This window comes from Protobothrops mucrosquamatus, unplaced genomic scaffold, assembly GCF_001527695.2.
Source record: "Protobothrops mucrosquamatus isolate PMUCROS unplaced genomic scaffold, P.Mucros_1.0 scaffold939, whole genome shotgun sequence".
NCBI lineage: Eukaryota > Metazoa > Chordata > Lepidosauria > Squamata > Viperidae > Protobothrops > Protobothrops mucrosquamatus.
The window spans coordinates 46,821-67,593 of NW_015387188.1; the positions used below are offsets into that span (position 1 = coordinate 46,821).

General features: G+C 36.6%; 1 protein-coding gene across 1 annotated transcript in view; it reads left to right on the top strand.

Moving 5' to 3' along the window:
- Positions 1-20,773, top strand: part of LAMB3 (laminin subunit beta 3) — a 53,258-nt gene that overhangs the window by 13,760 nt on the left and 18,725 nt on the right. Inside the window, exons 4-13 of the mRNA XM_015819497.1 lie at positions 6,495-6,609; positions 6,851-6,924; positions 7,138-7,329; positions 8,883-8,946; positions 10,751-10,938; positions 12,694-12,814; positions 14,635-14,823; positions 16,290-16,445; positions 18,893-19,089; positions 20,317-20,428. Coding sequence (XP_015674983.1) covers positions 6,495-6,609; positions 6,851-6,924; positions 7,138-7,329; positions 8,883-8,946; positions 10,751-10,938; positions 12,694-12,814; positions 14,635-14,823; positions 16,290-16,445; positions 18,893-19,089; positions 20,317-20,428 — 1,408 coding nt within the window. The remainder of the gene's footprint in view (positions 1-6,494; positions 6,610-6,850; positions 6,925-7,137; positions 7,330-8,882; positions 8,947-10,750; positions 10,939-12,693; positions 12,815-14,634; positions 14,824-16,289; positions 16,446-18,892; positions 19,090-20,316; positions 20,429-20,773) is intronic.

A 20,773-nucleotide genomic window follows, 5' to 3' on the forward strand; every position in this document is an offset into this window, starting at 1 on the left:
ATAATAATAATAATAATAATAATAATAATAATAATAATAATAATAATAATAATAATAATAATAATAATAATAATAATAATAATAATAGAACTGAGATCTGTTCAGAGCAATTTTCCTAGTGTCACCAAACATATAGAAAATGATGCCAATTGCTGTACTTAGAGCACAGAATTAAATTCCCATATTGCCCTTGCAGCTGGGCATTTCTAGTCTGCACAGCTTTTGAAAAACATATGTTGAAACAGCACAGCTCCAGCTCTTTACTTTCTGGTTACTTCATCTGTTGAAATTATTATCTCCTACAGAAGTATATAATCTTCAAGTATATGTCATTGGGTTGGAAAAATTTCTTGCTACTCTGTATTATACTATGATGTATAATTTTTGAGTATTGTGGTTCCTATATCCTCTTGATAAGCAGATTTTTACCAGAAATTTTTTTGAGGCAGCAAAAATGTTATGTGAATGGACCTTAAAGACAAGCACTGACATGTTTATAAAGGAGAGGTATGAAAATTGTTGCTTTACCAAATTCAAGTGCCACCATTGATGCTGTACATTTTTAGTTCTTCAAATGTTTATTTTTTATGTAAAAGCAAATACATGGACTTCCTTGAAGAAATGATGATTAATAAGTGCTATAGTGTTAATCCAGTTGTAGAAATAGGGATGGAAACAAATAGATCTTAAGCAAGCAGAATGACTGTACAAAGGAAATGATGTCAGGAACAATGAAAATTTTTGTAAAATATTATTCCCCAGCTGGCTTCGTTGGAATATCTTCATGCGATGGAATACCATTCTCAGAATTCATTGGGATTGGGCTGTTCTTACAACCAGAAAGCAGAAAATATGCATCTTAGCATAGTAATTTTCAAAATTCATCTGGACTGGTCTATCATTGAGCAGAATGACATAGTTAGGGGATAGCTGGGAAAGTATTAGCAACTCAGATTGCTGCTTTCAAGTGTAGCAGAGACTTAACATTGCCAGTCAATTTTTGTAAATGAAAAGTGAGAGGGCATTTCCTTGTTCTCTTCCTCAAACACAAAAATATCTAGAATTGCCCCCAGAAGTTCATGTTATTATGCTTGATATTATTATGTGTAATGTGAATCAAACTTCTTAGAACCGGCACACTAATTTGTCTTTTATGTACATTTTGTATTTGCTCTTAATAGTATTCTGCTGTCGTCAACTGTTCCTTTCAAATTAGTGTTTCATTCTAGGCATATGCTATTAACTTTATTATGAGATCAAAGTGTAAATATGTGTTTTAAGAAAGAAAAACAGTACACTGACAGGTATCACGCTGAGTTAAATAGCAAAGTCCATTGCTCTTTCCTCTCTTTAAAATGCCGGCCTATACATCAGATAATTAATATGAACCTGATGGAATTAATTCTTGCTGCAGTTTCTATTATTGTGACTGTTGCTTACTGGCAGTTATTAATCCAATTCTCAACTGCAAAATTAAGTGTTCCTTATTTCTTAATACTGCATTATTTTCTAATTCTGAAAAGTCAGTTAAATGGCTCTACAGAATGTAAACTACTGTTGGTGAATATTATTTTCAGGTATCATCCATTTCCCAACTTTCTATAATTTTTTACTTGTTTTTTTTGCCATATCAGCATTTAATGAGACCTCAAAGGTTTTCTTCCCACTATTATCTGTTTGAGAATATTACAGAAATTTTTTTCAGACAATGACAAACTCATCAACCAAATCTGCTCCTCTTCCTGGGCCTTTTACAAGAATATGATAATACAGAAATTTGTTCTGCTTTTCATAGCTCTGAACCAAATATCACTTGTTAATTGCTGCTGGTCAAGAGGACAATTTGAACATTATTTCAAAATCTGAGAAAACTCACATTCCCCCTGGTCCCCAAAACTAGTATGAATAAGAATCCCAGATGCTCCAGTGACATGTTCATATTGTTTTCATATTGTTAAAAAGATCAAACTATTTTCTATAAACATCTTTCATGCCAGGTTCTTTGTTGACCAAATTTATAGAAACAACTATCATCTTAACGACATATTCCTGAAATGAAACACTGCATATATGAAAGATTATTTAAAACATTGCTGGGTATAAAGTGGTTTTAGGATTAGAGAACATGATGCAATTTTATCTCAGTAGAGAAAAGTAAAGTCTTACACTTACGCAAGAAAAACCAAAAGTACACATATGGATTGGTTGAAACCAGGCTTAATAGCTGTAACTGTGAGAGAGATCTTGGAGTCTTAGTGGACAATCAATTAAATATGAGGCAGCAGTGTGAGGCAGCAGCCCCAAAAAAAGCAAATGCAATCTTAAATTGCATTAACAGAGGGATTCAATCAAGATCATGTGGTACTAATGAGGTACTAATACAACTCTATAAAGCCTTAGTAAGACCACACCTAGAATACTGCAATCAATTTCGGTCTCCACACTATAAAAAAAGATGTTGAGATGCTAGAAAACGTGCAGAGAAGAGCACCAACTATGATTAGGGGACTGGAGGCTAAAACATATGAAGAACGGTTACAGGAATTGGGCATGGCTGGTTTAATGAAGAGAAGGACCAGGGGAGACACAATAGCAGTGTTCCAATATTTGAGAGGCTGTCACAGAGAGGAGGGGTCAACCTATTTTCCAAAGCACCTGAAGGCCAGTCAAGGAATAACGGATGGAAACTGATCAAGGAGAGATTCAATCTGGAAATAAGGAGAAATTTCCCGACAGTGAGAACAATCAACCAATGGAACAGATTGCCTTCAGATATTGTTAGTGCTTCATCACTGGAGGCTTTCAAGAAGAGGCTGGACTGCCATCTGTCAGAAATGGTATAGGGACTCCTGCATCTACAAGGTCCCTTCCAATTCATTCTATTCTATTCTATTCTATTCTATTCTATTCTATTCTATTCGCAAAAATGCTAATTCAACAATATTTAAAAGCTTACATTTCAAAATGACATTGTACTCATACACCAAGCACAATTTTTTTTTCATGAAAATACATTACCTGAGACTATAAAGTGAAATTAGACCCAGATTTCTTTTGAAGACATGTACTCATCCCTTACAGACAGCATTCTTTTAAAGTGGATTCAAAGACTAGGATAAAGTCCCCATCCATCCCTGCCCTATAGTGGTCAGTTGTATACTGCCAGAAAAGAAACTCATAACTGAAACAAATGAAAGGAGATGGAGATTTGCATGTATAGACATAAAATTATGCAGATAGACAACAACTTGCTGTGGAGTTTTTTGTGTGCAAATTATGATGGTATAGTTATTTACAGTTAAAAGCATGCACCCTAAGGATGGTGCTAAAGCATCCTGTTATTTTTATCTGCATATTCTAGTTTTTCTTTCTTGTTTCTTTCACCCAGACATAAGTTCTTCTTTCTGTTTCTGATGAAAATATGGGTGTAGGAAGAAAAGTAATTCACAGGAAGTCCGGGATGATAGTCTGATATTTTAGAGCATGTCATGAAAATGCTTACAAAATGGTTGCTATAAGGATAAGACACAATATACATGTTATTTAGAAGATAACTCCCACCCACAGGATGTTTGTTACCGCATAGAGGGAAATTAATGTGACCCAAAGGCATTTCTGTAACTTTATGTGAAATAGAAATTGGTCATTTGCTTCCTAAGGAGATATTGTACCTGTTGCTTACTCTTGTCATAGTTGTGTACTGGATAAAGGTGAACAAATAATTGGAAGGGAAATATGCAATCAATAGAAAGAAAATTTATCTGTGTAAGTTGGTGTATTCCATGAGAACATTCTAGTTTTCTTGATTGCTCTCTTATCTTAGTATTGAGGACTAAGTCTTTGATTACAAGAAGACCAAGTAAGATATATGTATTGCTCCTAATTAGGGACCTCTTTGGACCTCCATTTATACAGGGTCAATTCAACTGCTACAAGGAGATAACTCTTGGCTGATTCCATAATTTGAAAGTTGTTTTTTTGTCATTGGCTGAATAAGCTCCCTTCCTTTAGTGTAGATTCTGTTTCAGTAGTATCAGTGGGGATACATAATTTCATGCATGTACCTGCCTCCTTGATACCAGAAAACAGCAACAGATACAGAGAAGGATCTGCACATTTCTCCCTAAAGCCAGTGTCTAGATGAGAATGCATCCAACTTTCTTGGCAGGAAGAACATTGGAGAGAGTTCTTCCAAAGCAGCATGAGCTTGTCGAGAGCCAAAATAAAAGCTGGTCAGAAATATTGTCTGACCCAGGGAACTTTGAGACACACATCTTCTCTGGCAAACTTTAGTTTGGAGCATGGACAATTTTTTTTCTTAAGCAATAAAATATTACACAACTTATTCAGTACAGCAGTCAACCCCTTACATTTTCATCCAGTGTTAATTTTAAGTTTCCCAAATATTGAAAGAGCAGCAGGATTTCAACACTGGGGTGCACTGTCTTGTGAAATGTTTGTTTCAAATGTCCATGTATGTCAGATCCAAACTCTGGGAAGTCCAAGCTCAGCAGACAGATCATTTATCAAGTCATGGCTATATGAGACAATGAGAGGTCCTTCTAGAAATATAGAAGAGCTTTTACACAATGTGTTGTGCTGAAATGGATAGAAAAAGCTTCTTTTCCCTGAGCCATTTTTTATTACCATGTGACAAAAATGCAGTCCACTCTGTGCTACTGTAATGTATCTGAAGTTATACTCATTTTACTATCTAATAAAATCTTTTATGCTCCAGTATACAGAAGTGGTAATGACAACCTTTTCAGAATTTAACCTGTGCACCTTATGGATTTTCATCTGAATCTAATAACATAATAAATTAATGTCATGTGTCTGCCAAATCTGTTTGTCTACCAATGTTTCAGTTTCTTCTATATTATAACCTTCCAATTTCTCTCTATCCAGACTCAGACTGGCAACATAATTTTTTTTCCATCCTGCAACTATTTTTAATCATGTGATTGATAATAATAGTATAATTGTGTTTGTCAATGTATACTAATATTCTAAGCCAGGGGTGTCAAACTCGCAATGTCACGTGACGTGTCGCGACATATCATGACTTTTTTTCCCATTGCCAGCAATGGGATGGGCACTGTTTTGCCATGACGCATGCGGCCAGCGGCCCGGCAGTTTGACACCCCTGTTCTAAGGAGGCTCTTGTTCTGGTGGCATTTGGTTCATTTTACACCATTTCTTTCAACGTGCTTTTGTCAGAATCAATGGAATTAACGTAAAAGCCAGGATTTAGCTTAATCTGTCATCTTTTAGTATTTGTTTGTCAAGTTTGGGCTGAAGTCTCTTTAAGCCTTTTGTGCACAAACCTTTTGAGATAGCCCAGTCTGACTTGCTCCTTGAATTACTCACTCAAGCTAAAGAGGGTTGACTTTTCACCTACTAACCTTTCACTCAGTAAAGCCACTTGTCTTCTGCTGCTTTCTGAATCTAGGAAGTTGAGATGGATTTAGGCTCAATCTATTTTGAGATTTAAATAAATGCAATTTTGTTCAGCTAAAACCTGGCAAAACTCTGTAATTTTTGTTTTCATGCACAGCATGTAACCCAAAATGTAATGTTTGCCCCTTTGAAGGGGAAATATAAAAGCTAGAGCGAAATTTGGAGAGCTTGGTTTCCAGTAAAAACTGACAACGTAATTTGTCACCCAAATTAATTTAATTTTTCCAACTTTAAAATCGTGTATTGCTTTCGAAGTGTCCATATTTCCTTGGGGAGATGAGATTTAAGGTAGCCACAGCCTCACCAATTTTAAGGTAGTGAGCAGTCCTTACAAAGTAAACATTTGCCAAAGAAGAATTGGAAGAAGGTGCTTGGAAATAACAGCGATAAGGCTCTTAAATCATTAAACCTGGCCTTGTGTTCTGATAAAAATGTTTGGGCGAAGGGAAGAAAAGGAAAGGAGATTAATATAAGTATTTTGAAATATATTAATATAAGTATTTAGAAAGCCACTTTTTTCTAAAGGATGTCATTTTTGGGGCCAGACTAATCCTGGGTGTGGGGCAAGTGTTTCAAAATGAAGGTGTGACAAAGAGAAGGTACAACTCCATGGTTCCATGAGTTGACATTGTTTAATTGATGGAAACCAGAGCATGCCCATCCTGTTGATCTTATGGGACAGACAGAGCAGTTGGGAAAAGTCTACTTGTGAATAACCAGGAAAGAGAGAAGTGGAAAAATACAAGATTCCCTGCACTTATATCTCCATATAGTTTTACACATATGGAGGGGTATATTAGAAGCCTAGTTTGAACATACACTATGCTTATTTATCCAATTGACTAAAAATTCAAGCTTTCAATCAAAGAATCCTCTCTCTAAGAAAAATTCCATTAAACAGAATGCTGGTTTCTAAAAGATGGAAGTAACATGTAATACTATTTTGCATTATTATATCATTTGTGTTTTAATTTTGTAGAACACCATGCCACTGAGATCATAAATCTAATGGCCATCTTTTATTCCTGTTTCAGTGGCAAATGAAATGTTGCCGATGTGATTCCAGAATCCCTCATGCGTTCAACAGTCACCGGGTGGAAAATGTTCTTTCTTCTACAGGACACAAGCGGTGGTGGCAATCTCAGAATGGTAAGTCCTTGATTTAGAGGGGGGGGGAAGGAAAGAGGCTGATGTGGACGTGCTGTAAAGTAGTTTTATGGTCAGAACAATGATTTCAGAGGGACAAGGGTTGTGTGGATTTAGTAAATAGAGCTTGAGATTTAATAGATTAACTGCAGAGAGGAAATGAATGATCTAGCTTTTAGAAAAAGCCTTAGTTTCATAATGTTCATGGCCCACTGTTCTGATAATTGCTTTTTTGTCTCCTCAGATGTGAAACATGTTTCTCTCCAACTGGATTTAAACAATAAATTTCAGCTTGCTAATCTCCTGCTGGACTTCAGGGTATGTGCATGGCTCTCCTGTTTCTTTTTGGGCAAATAAATTTTGATTCAAATGGCCTTTGTAAACCAGTGAGAGTTTTGGTCTCTACTGTTAGCTTATCTGGGTTCTGGATCAATCACACCAATTAACTCCCCTCTCTCTCTTTTTTCTTGCTAAGGGTAGAAAGCAAGACTATTGAATTCTAGTTATCTCTTCTTTCCTCTGTCTCTTAAGAGTCCTTTGCCAGGTGGCATGGTGATTGAGCGTTCTACTGATTTTGGTACAACGTGGAAGATCTATCAGTACTTGTCCACAGACTGTTCTACTACTTTTCCCTGGATCCCCAAGAGCTTGCCTCAGAAATGGAATGATGTCCGTTGCCAGGACATACAGAGTCAACACAGACAACCTCAGAATGGGGGAAAGGTATTGTAAATGCAGTACTCTTTGGACTAAGATTACATGGGATTTATTGACCTCAAATGTATCACATGTGTATATATATATATGTATGTATGTATATACATATACATGTGTGTGTGTGCATACATATATATAAATTGTATCACATTAGTTTACAATATTACATGCGCTTGTAGACTGCTGCATCAAATTCCAGGTAGTTGACAAGAACCATGCAATATAAACAAAGTAATCATAAAAAATACCACCAAATCACAAGTAATAATTGGTTCACAGTCTTGTGAACAGCAACCATCCAGAAGTGCTGCCTCTAGGTTTTCAGTTAATTTATTAATTTTGAAAATATTGATTTTGAAAATATTAATTTTGAAAATATTGAAAACAAAATATTATCAGGCAGACCTTATTCTTGGCCTATGAAAGAAATTGTTTTTCCTCATCCAGGGATGTAGTTTTGTTATTCTAACCAGAGTGAGAAACAACCTAGAACTAAGGAGAAGTTTTCTAACAGTGAGAGCAATAAACCTATGGAATAGCTTGGCTCCAGAAGTTGTGGGTGCTCCATCACTGGAGGTTTTTTAAAAGAGGCTGGACAGCTACTTGTCTGGAATGATATAGGGTCTCCTGTTCAAGCCGAGGGTTGGTCTAGAAGACCTCCAAGGCTCCTTCCACTCTATTATTCTATGTTCTATGAATTTTGTGACTGTTTGGAAGCTGCTTTCTGCAAATTGCTTATGCCATTCATACTACAAGTCATGCGATTTGCAGAATGAGGCTTCTTAAGATTATGAGAATCAGATGCTGGCCTACAGAACAATGTGGGATGGCTTGGAGAATGGTGCTTGTTCCTGAGAGGTGGCAGAAAATGGCTGAATGTGAATGGGATGCAGCAACTTTGCACTGTGCTGGTGGGCTGTGTGGGCAGCTAAGGAGTCCCACGCCATGGCATTTTGTGCCACGCTGGTGGGCTGAATGAGGTTTCCAGGAGTGGTTTTTGCTTTGTAGCAGCACCCAACTTGCAGATTGCCTGTACTGGGTTTTCCAGCACTTCACTCACTCTTGTAAAGCGCCCTAATATTCCTTACCTAGAATTCCATCCATTTAACGATGTGCAATTCTTGCTCAATGACAACAACTGGGAGTGTCACGATTGTGGCAGTCAGCAGAATGATTATATGACATCTCACTTAATGACTGCTCATTCAGCAACCAAGATTCCAGTCCCAATTTTGGCCATAAGTCAAGGACTACCTGTATGTCCAAACTGAGATCAATTGCTTGTTGCTGTCTTAAGAAGCCAGGACCAGAAACAAGGGTTTGTAAAGCTAAAATAATCATTAAGTAAAAGCTTCTTAGTTTGTTTAATGGTAAGAGAGATCAAATAGGGTTGATTGGATAGCTTGTACCAGCATATGTGACCAATTGCAATAAGTTGCCATTGCTTAGAATTAGACTTTAACGTAACTTGGAGCCATGTCATTGATGACTTTTATAAAAGCAGGATAGAGAAACTCTTCCTGTGATTTTAATAATTTCTCTATTTTTTTTGTTATCAGATTAAGTTCAACCCTGTAGACCTTCTATCAGGGCTGATGACATCTCAAAGCCAACGGATTAACAGTGAGTTTGTTTTTTATGTTAGTTCAGTTTGATTTCATTGCAAAAGGTGGATTTGAGAATTATCGGAATATTACAAGAAGCAGAACTCTTATGTTGCTGTGTTGAAATTGCTTATGCCTTGATTGTAGAATGGGATCAAAGCTAGGTGGTAAGGTATCGCTTAATAAGTACTGAAATAAAAATTACATATAATATTATTGTTTAAAATAGGAGATTAGGTACTTTAAGGGCTTGCCTACATTTTTCAGAATTCAACATTTTTTTGATAAAATTGTTATATTTTGTTCATATATTTGGACAAAAGAATTCTGATAAAGCTATGATTGAAACATGGCAGTACTATGTTTTCAGTTTCGCTTTATCGTATTTTTGTGTTCCTGTCCCTCCAACAAAATGGACATTCACAATGACAGGCTGCAGGAGTCTGTGCGTTCCTCTGAGAAGGTTATGGAGCCAACCAAGCATCTAAGGAAACACTTTCTTTTAATTTTATGGTTAAATAAATTGAATCTGAGGGTAGGAGAGTTAATTAGATTTCCCTTAAGAAGATTTTCCCTGTAGGAAAACTGGGAAGAGGCATGATAGCTGACAACCTAAGATGTATCTAGATCGTGTTATCTGGTAAACATTTTTTTATTAATTTTGTTAAAAAACAATGCTAGTGGGTGAACCTGAGGGGACCGGGCAGTGTCCACATTTGTCTAAACAAAAAGAAAAGCTACTGTCAGCCTAAAAGAGAGAATGTCAGCCAGTATCTTAGCTCTTCTCTTTTTTCTAAACACAGGCAGTTAGGATTTGAGAGGTATACAGTACATACAAATTAAGATAATGTCACAACTTGTAAACATTTTCAGTAGACAAAAAGAAAAATTAAAATATCTTGAAACCCTTTGATTCAATGGCATATAGGGGGCAGTTTGCCCCTAGTATAAGTAATAAGGGAAGTCCTGTTGAAGACGTGAGGAGATTAGCAACTAGTATGGAGTCACATTGCTGTTGACTGTGTATCAATCTGCTGTTGGTGTCAGTGGTGGCACAGCAATGATGGATGAAAAAAAAACCCCTTCAAATTACTTTTGACTCCTGGTGATTGTTCTTGGCAGCATTTTTCAGAACTGACTTGCCAGCTCCTTCTTCCTAAGGCTGAGAATAGTGGCTGGCCTAATATCACTAAGCTGGCTTTGTGACTAAAGCAGGACTAGAAGTCTTAATCCCTAGTCTAAAGTTTTAGCAATGAATGAGGGTGGTGTTAAAAATGATCCACAGCTAGATACACCACTGTTGTGGTTAATTTCTAAACAGACAGAGGAATAGGACCCTGAGCAATGGAATTCAGTCTTCAAGTTGTAAATTATAGTTGTAAACTAGATTGTGAGAACCAAAAAAATGCTGTTTGATGTCCTAATGAAAGAGGAAAATGCATCAATATGTGGTTTGCATTGTGTTTTGCATCACATTCTGTAAACACACAAAAACATCAATGATATGCACCACCAGCTATTTCCTGAACAGCTGCATGAATGGATTGGGCCTATTTAAGATAAGAAATGTTGGGCACATGCAGTATTATGTACTGTGATAAATATACCAACTGCTATTTTTAACTCACATTAATACCCTTGAAAAACTTTTCTCCAAAGCATTATTGCACTGGAGCCAAGAATTGTTCCACAAATAATATTATATCTGGCTACGCCTGTCCATATGTCATGGACATACAGACGACAGAGCTAAAGAACTTGGGTTTTATTTTGCTGCTTGTCCCAGAATTTTATATATTTCTCCCTTTTTTCATCTGAAATAGATCTGGCTGAATTCACCAATCTGAGAATCAACTTCACACAGTTGACTCGCTTTCCACATCAGGGGTACCGCTTACCCAGTGCTTTCTATGCCTTAAATGAGATGCAGGTGCAAGGGAGCTGTTTTTGTCATGGGCATGCAGACCACTGTGCTGCTCCTGATGCCTCTTCTGGAGACCCTAGGGCTATGGTGAGAGAGAGAGAATGTTTTGTTTTTTTAAATAATTTTATTAAACTTAACAAAGTAAAAAATACAAATGAATATGAAAATAGTGGAAAAATGGCGGAAGGGAAAGGGGAAAGAGAAGTGTATGGTGAAAGAGAAAAAAGAAGCAAAAGCATTGCCTTCTAACTTTTTTAGTGCAGAGTATAAAATAATGTTGCCTCAACTTTTTACTTTTACATACTTAATATGTATTAGCCATTTCTAGGACAACAAATTTAACTAATCAGCAAAACCCAAAATCAAAATTTCATTCCCCCCCCCATCTGAAGCACAAAATCCAGAAGTGGTTTCCAAGCAATCATTTTTTTTCAGCCATTCATCCATTGTGGGAAAGCCATGTTGCTTTGTATAACTTTCTAGGTTCTCATTTCAGTTTAGTGAGACTGCACTGCAATCGGATCTCTCAGTGACAGATATGTTTCTACAGGTGTGCACTAATGTGGTAGAACTACTTTGTGTTTTTGAAAAGCGGAGAGAATTTCCTGCATTATGCAGTGTCTAATTGTCAGAGGGGATGAGTTTTTGCTATCTACCTGTTAAGACCGAGTTTCAAAAACAGTTTGGCCCAGTGCAGAAGTTTGTCTGATTCAGAATGCATTTCTGACTATCTTAAAGCTTCATGCCCACTGACTTTCCTCCTGCCAGGGCTTAAACAAAAGATCAAGTGCTTGTTTAATATTTAACTTATTATACAGTTGAACATGGGCATTTAGAAAGGACAGGGAATCAGAAACTGATAGCTGCAGGGAAGAGACTTACCTGCCTTCTTTACCCTTCAGTCAGTAGCACTTTCTTATACTCAGTGATTATGAGTTTGATTATGGTTTGGGGCAGAAGAGAGGAAGAGAATTCAGCTTCCAGTCAAGTCAGAAATGCTCCAAAGAGCATGCAGGTTAAGGATGGGCAAATTTTAAGCTTACCAATGTTCGTTAATACTGTAAGGAAAAATTAAAGGGGGATTTTGAGACCACCTCTCCCCCCCGATCTGCTCCTTCTCTTACTAGTTTGCAGCTGCTACTGACATTCTGACTTTTATACTGACAAAAATCTGAATTGTTTAGCCTTGCAACGAACTGGTAAAGGTCAGAAGCAGAAAAGAAAGTTGGAAGGGATCTGAGTCGTTGTAGATATCTGTGCAGGCCACAAAAAGGTCTCTAAATAATTAGTGGTTATCTTGTTCATATGTTCCTTTTTCTTTCTTTGCACCATTTCATATAATGGTCAGGAGGACAGAAGGAACATTGGCTAGACAAGATGGTGGGCTTCTTAAGGGAAGAACCTCAAAAATTCCCTTCATTTAGTAGCTTTTTGAATCTGCACTACTGAGGGAGTGCATGTCTATGGAGATTCTCAGTCATCCAGGTATGGTGGTCCCAAAGGTGCTTTTTTCAGGAGGAGGAAGTGCATATTTTTTTGTTTTCCTGATCAGATATGGACTAAGCTTTGTAACAATGTCTTCTAGGGCTAAATAATTTGGCATTCAGAGTTAAATATGAACTGTGAGAAACAGCATCTGACTTGCACAAAAAGCTCTTTGTATTAGCATAGACAGAGCTGGAAAGTAATTTTGCAAACAAGCCAAAATGGAACTTGTTCTCTGCCAAATTAGGCTGAAAGAGACACAGTGTAAGGAGCAAATGAGTGTGAGAAGCAGCTACAGGGCAACAGCAGCAGGAGAAGCTACCATGCTATTAAAACTAAGTTTTCTTTACATTCTAGGTTCATGGGAATTGTGTATGCCAACACAATACTGCTGGGCCAAACTGTGATCACTGTGCATCTTTTTATAATGACCAGCCATGGAGACCTGCAGAAGATGATAATCCTAATGAATGTCGTAGTATGTATGCCTATCTGATTTCCCAAGAAAATGTTTATTTAATAAAGCTTTCAAAAATAGAGGTAGTATTCCTAAATATATTGGTCTATGTTATAATTACAGAAAACTTTGCAACTATTTCTGACTTGTATGACTTATAGAATCTTAAAAAAGGAAGTTCAGGAAATGATAACTGAACATAGACATAACCAACATTTAAACCTTTCAGAATGCTGAGATATGTTAGAAGAGGCAATTTTTTATATACACATCTTGAACTTTGTTATTTTTCACATTGATGGATGCCTTATTTTCTTTTTTTAAATGTTACTGTTGATTTTTATTATTTTACTTTTACTTATCATACTGCCATGGTTTCTTAATAGGAAAATATGTATATTTGGATGTCTGTGTGTTTTGAACAAATGCTGGAGATGTTGCACTAACATATTGTATTTTAAACTTGGCAGCTTTAAGAGCTGTGGACTTCAATACTCAGCATGAACATCAATTTGCTATTCAATAAGCATTTTCTGTCATCTTTTTCTAGCAGTCTAGAAAAAAAAGGTGCTGTTACTTTAAAGATCTAGGATTGGTGCTTAAGGTTCCAGACTAGAAGCAGGAGACTATAAGGTCTATCCCACCTTAAATATGAAAGCTGGCTGAGTAACTTTGGGCCCAACTCACCTCACAGAGTTGTTGTAGGGAAAATAGGAGGATGAAGGCATATTGTGTTATTTATAAAAACAAAGGCAGGGCATAAACAAACTTTTAAGGAGAGAACTCCTCAAAATATGGCACTTAAGGTTCTTGTAGAAGCCTGAAAAAATATCAATCAAGGTGAGCAGAGTGATACTGTGTTCATGCTATCATTATGTCTGAAGCACTTCTGAATTGCTTTCAAAACATGCACAACAAACCCTAGTTTTCCTCTGAGAAACCAAGGCAATATGCAAAACTAACTGTAGCTTTCCACAACATTCTATAATAATGGTTACCAAACTTTGGTTTATGCTGACATCATCATCAAACATTTTTTGCAGATCTTTGTGGAAACCAACGGTTGGTAATATGATATTGCCATGTAATCTTAGTTCCCCACCAAGATGATGTCCAGAATTCAGATTAAATACATTTAATTTAAGTTTTTTTTTAAAAAACGGTTGAGGTTTGCTAGTTTTCAAATCTTATGAGAATAACCAAAGATTTGGTGATCTTCTGAGAATGTAATCATTTAAAAAATATTTTCTGTTTTTTATTTTGTCATGTATACTATAGTTCTCAAAGGTCTGGGGAATCATAGGGAGGTAGAACAATATGTTCAGAAGACATATTAGGAGTAGTTACATTAATTACAATATAAATTTCCTCAGTGATTATGGAAAATGAAGCCCATTGATTAGTGAAAGATAGAAATCAACAAAATGCACATGTTAATTGTGTATAAACACAAATCCAAGTTGTATGCTTTAAAAAAATCACCAAAAATTGGTAACATAGATTAAGACTGTATGCATGTGAATGTATGTACAGATATTTCTATTAAATTTATTTATTGTAGGGTTATTGTATTTGGGTTGTAACATTCTAGATGAGCATAAAATGGCAACAGAGATTTCTGTGTCTGGACTTCAATCTTCGGTGATCCAGATATTTGCAGGCCAGATCTAATAACCCTGATAACATAGATTTTCTTCTGATAAGGGGTTTTTTGTTTTTTTTTGGTACTTCTAAGATTGCTAAAGGGATCAAAGTGCCATCTAGTGGTGAAACGGAAATGTTAAGAACACCATTCTTTTTATTGAGCATCACATGAGTTGTCACTTTCTTTTCTCTTTTAGGATGCAATTGTAATGGACATTCCCACAAATGTCATTTTGACCTAAGTATATACCAAGCAAATGGGGGAAAGAATGGGGGTGTATGTGAAGATTGCCAGCACAACACAGCAGGGAGGAACTGTGAACTTTGTAAAATAAACTTTTTTCGTAACCGACGCTTTGATCTTGGCCATCCAGAGGTCTGTCTCCGTAAGTGGTGTTTAAGCCTTCTCTCAATTTCATAACATATTTTTCCAGAATATGTTTTATTAAAACTTCAGAAAAACATGCTTTCTCTTTGTTTTAAAAGTTCTTATTTAATTTATTCAAAGCAAGCAAGCACAGGAAAGGCAAAAGAAGTAGAAATATAAAATTCCAGGAAGCTGTTGGTAAAGGATTTTTTTCTCTCTCTCAAGTAACAAACTCTGAAGGCTGCTGATGATACATTGAATTTCTGATGGGAACCCCAAGTTGCCTCTTTCTGAAGGCAGCTCTCAGATTTTCCCAGGAAATGAAGATAATTTGATCTGACTTAAGTCTGAAAAATAAATACACTCAAGATTCCTTGTACATACTCCTGTTCCTCTTTCATTCACCTCTCTTCTTTAGAACCAATTTTAGGATAGTTTAATTATTGATGTATGTATGTTGTATTGCTGTTTTATTTTATTTTTCACTAGTAGTATCCCACCTTGGTGGCTGCATTATCGAAAAATATTATTTTCCTTTTGCCCCAATTCAGCTCACTGCTCAAAAAAATAATTCTATTGCAAAACATAACGAAGAATTCAAAAATAGCCTGGCCTAATTTGAGAGATGCGGTACACTAGTTACAATAAAGGAGATAGGAAACCAAATTTAGTTACCTGCCACTGATTAACTTATGAATGCCATTTATTTATTCATATGCTGTTTTCACTCCAGCCAGTATGAGCCAATTTTAAATCACTATCAGATCACTAGTGGCAGCTCTTAACAGTAACCAAGAATAGATGCAGAATGAAGTGGAAACACAGCAGGCAAGATGGGTGTGAATCACCAGTATTCCTGCTAACTGGCTAATTTTCCAAAAATGGTAAATGTGTAACAAAATGTCTTTTTTGTTGCCAGAAAAGTGGTTTTTTTTCCTGTGGGTCTAGATTTTCCTGTGGGTCTAGATGAGCACAGGATCATAATTCATTTTGCCACCTGCCTACTTTGCTTCCTTTATTAATTCTTTATTAAGATTAGAAGATACATGATAGAGAATATTACTGCACACAGCAATGTTCTGCGCGCGCGCGCGCGCGCGCACACACACACACACACACACACACACACACACACACACACACACACACACACAGCATTGCTGCATACTATAATATCACCAAGTCTTTATCACTGCTAAGTGAAGCATCTTTTGCTCTATTTCAGTTCATTGTTGTCCAAGTTTTGGCCTGCCAAGCTTGGACATTAGTCCTTGTCTCATACTAGACTTTTTTTAAAAAATACAAGAATATACAGTCATATTTACATCTTAGAAGAGCAAGTAAAAAAAATAAAGGGGGAAATAAAGAGAAATTAGGAATATTTAATTCCCATATAAAATCCCAAATTGTTCTTTAGTTTGATGTTGTTTTGATGATAGGGCTGCAACTTTTAAAAAGTTATAGTTTTAATCTCTTTCTTTTCAGCTTGTGAGTGTGATCCAGATGGCACTGTTCCTGATTCTAGCTGTGACCGCATGAATGGTCATTGCGTCTGTAAGGAAAATGTACAAGGAGATCGTTGTCATCTTTGCAAACCTGGCTTTACTCAGTTGACCAACTCTAACCCCCAAGGTTGCCGTGGTAGGTTGAAACCTGAAATAGATCAAGAGGATCTATTGCATTGTAGATGAATTGAACCATTTCCTGTGAGCTATATTGGCATTAGAACACCGTGACAAATCAATATACCCTCATTGTGACAAGATGCTGGCCTTATCCTAAGCATGTGATATAAGTAGTCTAATACTAATCTTTTGTGTGCTACAAATCAACAAATATTATTTGCTTAAAATGTACAGTATTTGGAGTAAGCTTTAAGACGTCTAAATCTCTTCATTAGGAACAGAAGGAAAAGAAGTTTGCATGGTTCAAATTTTAAGATGTAGTACACTAGGTTATATCAGGAGATATGTAGGGTTTAGGTTATCCTATGAATTATTGAGAAAAGGAAGTGGTTGAGTCTTCTATTTATTAATATTAAAATCTAGTGTCACTTGGATTTGTTTCCAGCATTAGATACATTCCTTATAAAATGTTCTGTATATTTTTTTAAAAACAATTCTTCATTGGGTAAAAATAGATCATTTTAATTTTCCTTTTCCATATTTTCAGTTATTTTTAGCTCATTGGCCAGTTTAGAAAGTTAAAATGTGCGACATTAGAAAATTAAGTTTTGCTTATGAGATTGTGTGTACTCCCTTAATGAGTTTGGAATTATATGATAAATATAGAATGTGCTATGGATACTGAAGACCGAGATCACTTTAGTACAAGAAAAGGTGACCCATTTTTTCCCCCACATAGCCTGTCCCAGTGATTAAATTGGAACTTTACACTAAATCAATGTGCTTAATGAGGTTGTGAAAAGGAAAAAAATGGGAGAAAAATGTACAGGCAGTTGATATTGGTTAATAACTACAATTGTACCTTAGAAGGGTTTTGCTTTTTTTTGCTTGAGAAAAGCAGGCAAACAAATAACAGTCATCCAAAAAGGGATGACTTTTGCAGTGGCTGGGAGGACTGTAAATATCTGGAGGATGTCAGATCAACATCTCCAATAGAGCCTGCCAATGCATGGAGTTGAGACAAATAGGCAGAAGGGGAGATGTCTTGCTCAATTGTGTTATGCATAAGTGGCCAACAAAAACCCCTTGATTGTAAATAATATCCCAAAGGTGCTTTTCAAAATGCAGCTGGATTTTCTTGTTTTTTTTCCTTGAAAACATTTAGCTTCTCATCCAAGAAGCTTCTTCAGTTTTGACTGAAGCTCCTTGGATTAGAAGTAAAATGTTTTCAAGGAAAAAAACCAAGAAAGTCCAGTTGCCTTTTGAAAAGCACCTTTGGGACAGACATGACCTGTATGATTGAGAATTTCCATAGACATTTGTAAATAATGGTTTGTAGCTTTTTATGCTATATAAACTCAGACAATTATAACTTATTTAATAAACAATTCAAGAAGAAATATGTGAATCAGGCCATAGCTTCATCATCTTAGATTTGTGATAGACATTAAATCTAGGCTCAAAGTGGTTTTTGTCTTTTAAAATTTCAAAATTGTCAATTCTATTTGCATTGATATTTGCAGATCCAGATGTTTTTTTGGCCAGGTCTCTATAGTGAGAACTTGGGTATGTGTTTTAAGATGAGCCTCAGCTTGCTAAACTAATGTCACTTCTTACATGTAAATTTTAGAATGACTCTCATTCAGCAGCACCAATCTCTTGTGCAAATGTTTTGATCTGAACTGCAGTAGCCATATATGAGCAATAATGCCATTCTTCAGTTACTCCCCAAGAGATGGCAGTAACTGCAAAACAATAACATCAAATCCCAGCAATTTTTTTCCTCCTAAAAGCCTGCCTTCCTGTCTACCTTATTTATCTAAGAAAAAGGGGGAAAAAAATCAAATTTACACCAAGTTTCAGTCTAAATACCTTAATAAGTAACTAGTTAGTACAGCATGCACACAAACATCCTTCCTGCTCTCAGTTTGAAACTATACTCCAAAATTTATAATTCCTGGATTGGAGATTTCAGTATTTGTGTTTTATAATGGTCCGTTTCAATCTGCAGTGCAGCTTTTTTCTCAGATTGAAACTCTAGAAGTAGATGTAAATATCCTGATAGTTTCTTCTGCTCAATTCCATATTTTATAGGAAGGCTAAAATAAGAAATAGTATAACTGGAGAAATGAGGTTCCTGGATTTAATGTTCCATATTTATTTCCTGGAAGAACTATACAGCGTTTCATTCCTCCATGAAACTGTTCTAAATCCCTTTCCAAAAGTCATCTAAACTCATAGTAATAACTACGGTGTGGCAATGAATTTCACAAATTCAGTGCATGGAGCAAGAGTGTAGGGGAAGGCAGCCTGAAAACTGACTCTTTTGTCATCTTTGACTAGTGTACTCTAGAATTGTGTCTCTTCAGTCTGATACTATTTCGTGTTACAAAAAGCTTCGATACTTCCCCCTCTTCCTTCCAGCAGTTCTGACAAGGCGACTGGCTCTGTTTTGTTTTTCAGAGTGTGCCTGCAACATCCTGGGCAGTCGCAGAAATATGCCCTGTGATGATGAAACTGGACGCTGTTTCTGCCTTCCTAATGTGGTGGGAGAGAAGTGTGATGAGTGTGCTGCGAATCACTGGAAAATCGCAAGCGGGGAGGGCTGCTGGCCTTGCAACTGCCACCCTCAGAATTCACTCAGCCTTCAGTGCAATCAGGTATCAACTGCAAAAAAAGAAAGAAAGAGAGCAACTGCTTTCAACTTGTGAGAGTGGGAAGGCAGAGGGATAGATGAAACCATCGCAGTTCACAGCTCCATAAGCTGGGCTCTCTGTGGCTGACAGGAAGACACTGTTTTGTTCTTCTGCTACAGAAGCTTTTAGATGAGGCTGAATCTTCCAGTCTCATCCATGTAAAATTTACAGGAAGAAATTGTTAAAGGAGCACTCCTCTGAGGTTTTCCCATGCCATCTTTCATTCTTTTCCTTTAGCACAGATATTCCATTGAGGGGTGGAAGGTAGAACAGCTGCCCAACTAGAAGCAGCATCTAAAAACATCATAGTTTATACACTCAGGGAAATTAAGAGGCAATGCTTTTTTTAGATTTTGTTGTTTAAGAGAGGGCAATGGAATGTCTAACAACCTTGGGAACATAAAGAAAGGAGGAAGATATTACACAGAAGAGTGGGGAAATATGAGAAAGAGCCTAAGAATGCTAGATATATTGTAAGGAGATCTGGAGAATTGCTTTGACAGACTTTCAAGATTATGTTACATTGCCTTACTAGAATAAAGACCATTCCAGAAATCAAAGTGATTCTTATTTCCTGAGTCTGCCAGCCTCAGAGGCTTGATAGTTTCCTAAAGCATTCAAACAAAACTGCTTCTGCTCCCCCCCCCACCTTGAGAACAAACATGGAAGAACTGCTGGTGCCATCTGCAGCTCTGTACCTCAGATGGCAGCTTTGATTTAGGTTATGTTACCAAACTTCCTAGCTGGAAGAAATGTGTCTAAATAGGCTTTGTACAAAGCACATGGAACTTGGGAGTCATTTAAAACTTAAGAGCTATTTATCATTTAAACTGCTTCTACTGCTTTTCTAGTGTAGTGGAATTGTAACTCTTAGGATTCCGGCTAATTCTTAAAGCAGCAATCCTACTTCCATATCCGGTTGAGAAAATCTGGGTTAATCTGAAAGACATAGATTGTGGTGATGACTGAACTTCAAAACCAAGCAAGGATTCAGATGCAAATGCCTCTTGTTCCAAATCCAACACTAGGTTTGGAATAAGACTTTACCCACCAGAAGACCCTACTTTCTTCTGTAGCACAGCTTGAGCTTTACCCTCCAAGCTCCCTGTGGCCTGTTCTGTTCTCCAGATTATTGGGCAAAGCTTTGTGTTGGTGTCTTTTCCTCAATGACCTTTCTGTTTTTCTTTGTAGTTTACAGGGCAATGTCCATGCAGGGAAGGCTATGGTGGACTGACATGCTCTAGTGTTGAAGTACAGGAATGCCCAAACCACACATTTGGAAATGTTGGGACTGGATGTAGAGGTATGGAAAGTTGGACATACTGTATCTACTTGGAAACGTCTGTGTTGTTCATTGCTAACTATCTGTCCTCAACATCAGCATTTTTTTCTGATAACATCTGTTTCTTCTCTAATTCCTAACAGAGATTTGTAACCATTTCCTTTCCTTTTGACTTCCTCCTACTTGTTTAGCCTATTTCATTATTTTCTTAGTATTCCATAGGATGGAAATTTAGCAAACATTCAATAACAAGATTATCTGTTTTAGTTTAGCTGTGAGAAAACACCCTTTAAAACATCATAGGGGGATGTTATTACATATTTTTATCCAGTCAGTCATATTTCTTTAAACTTTGTAATTTTTAAA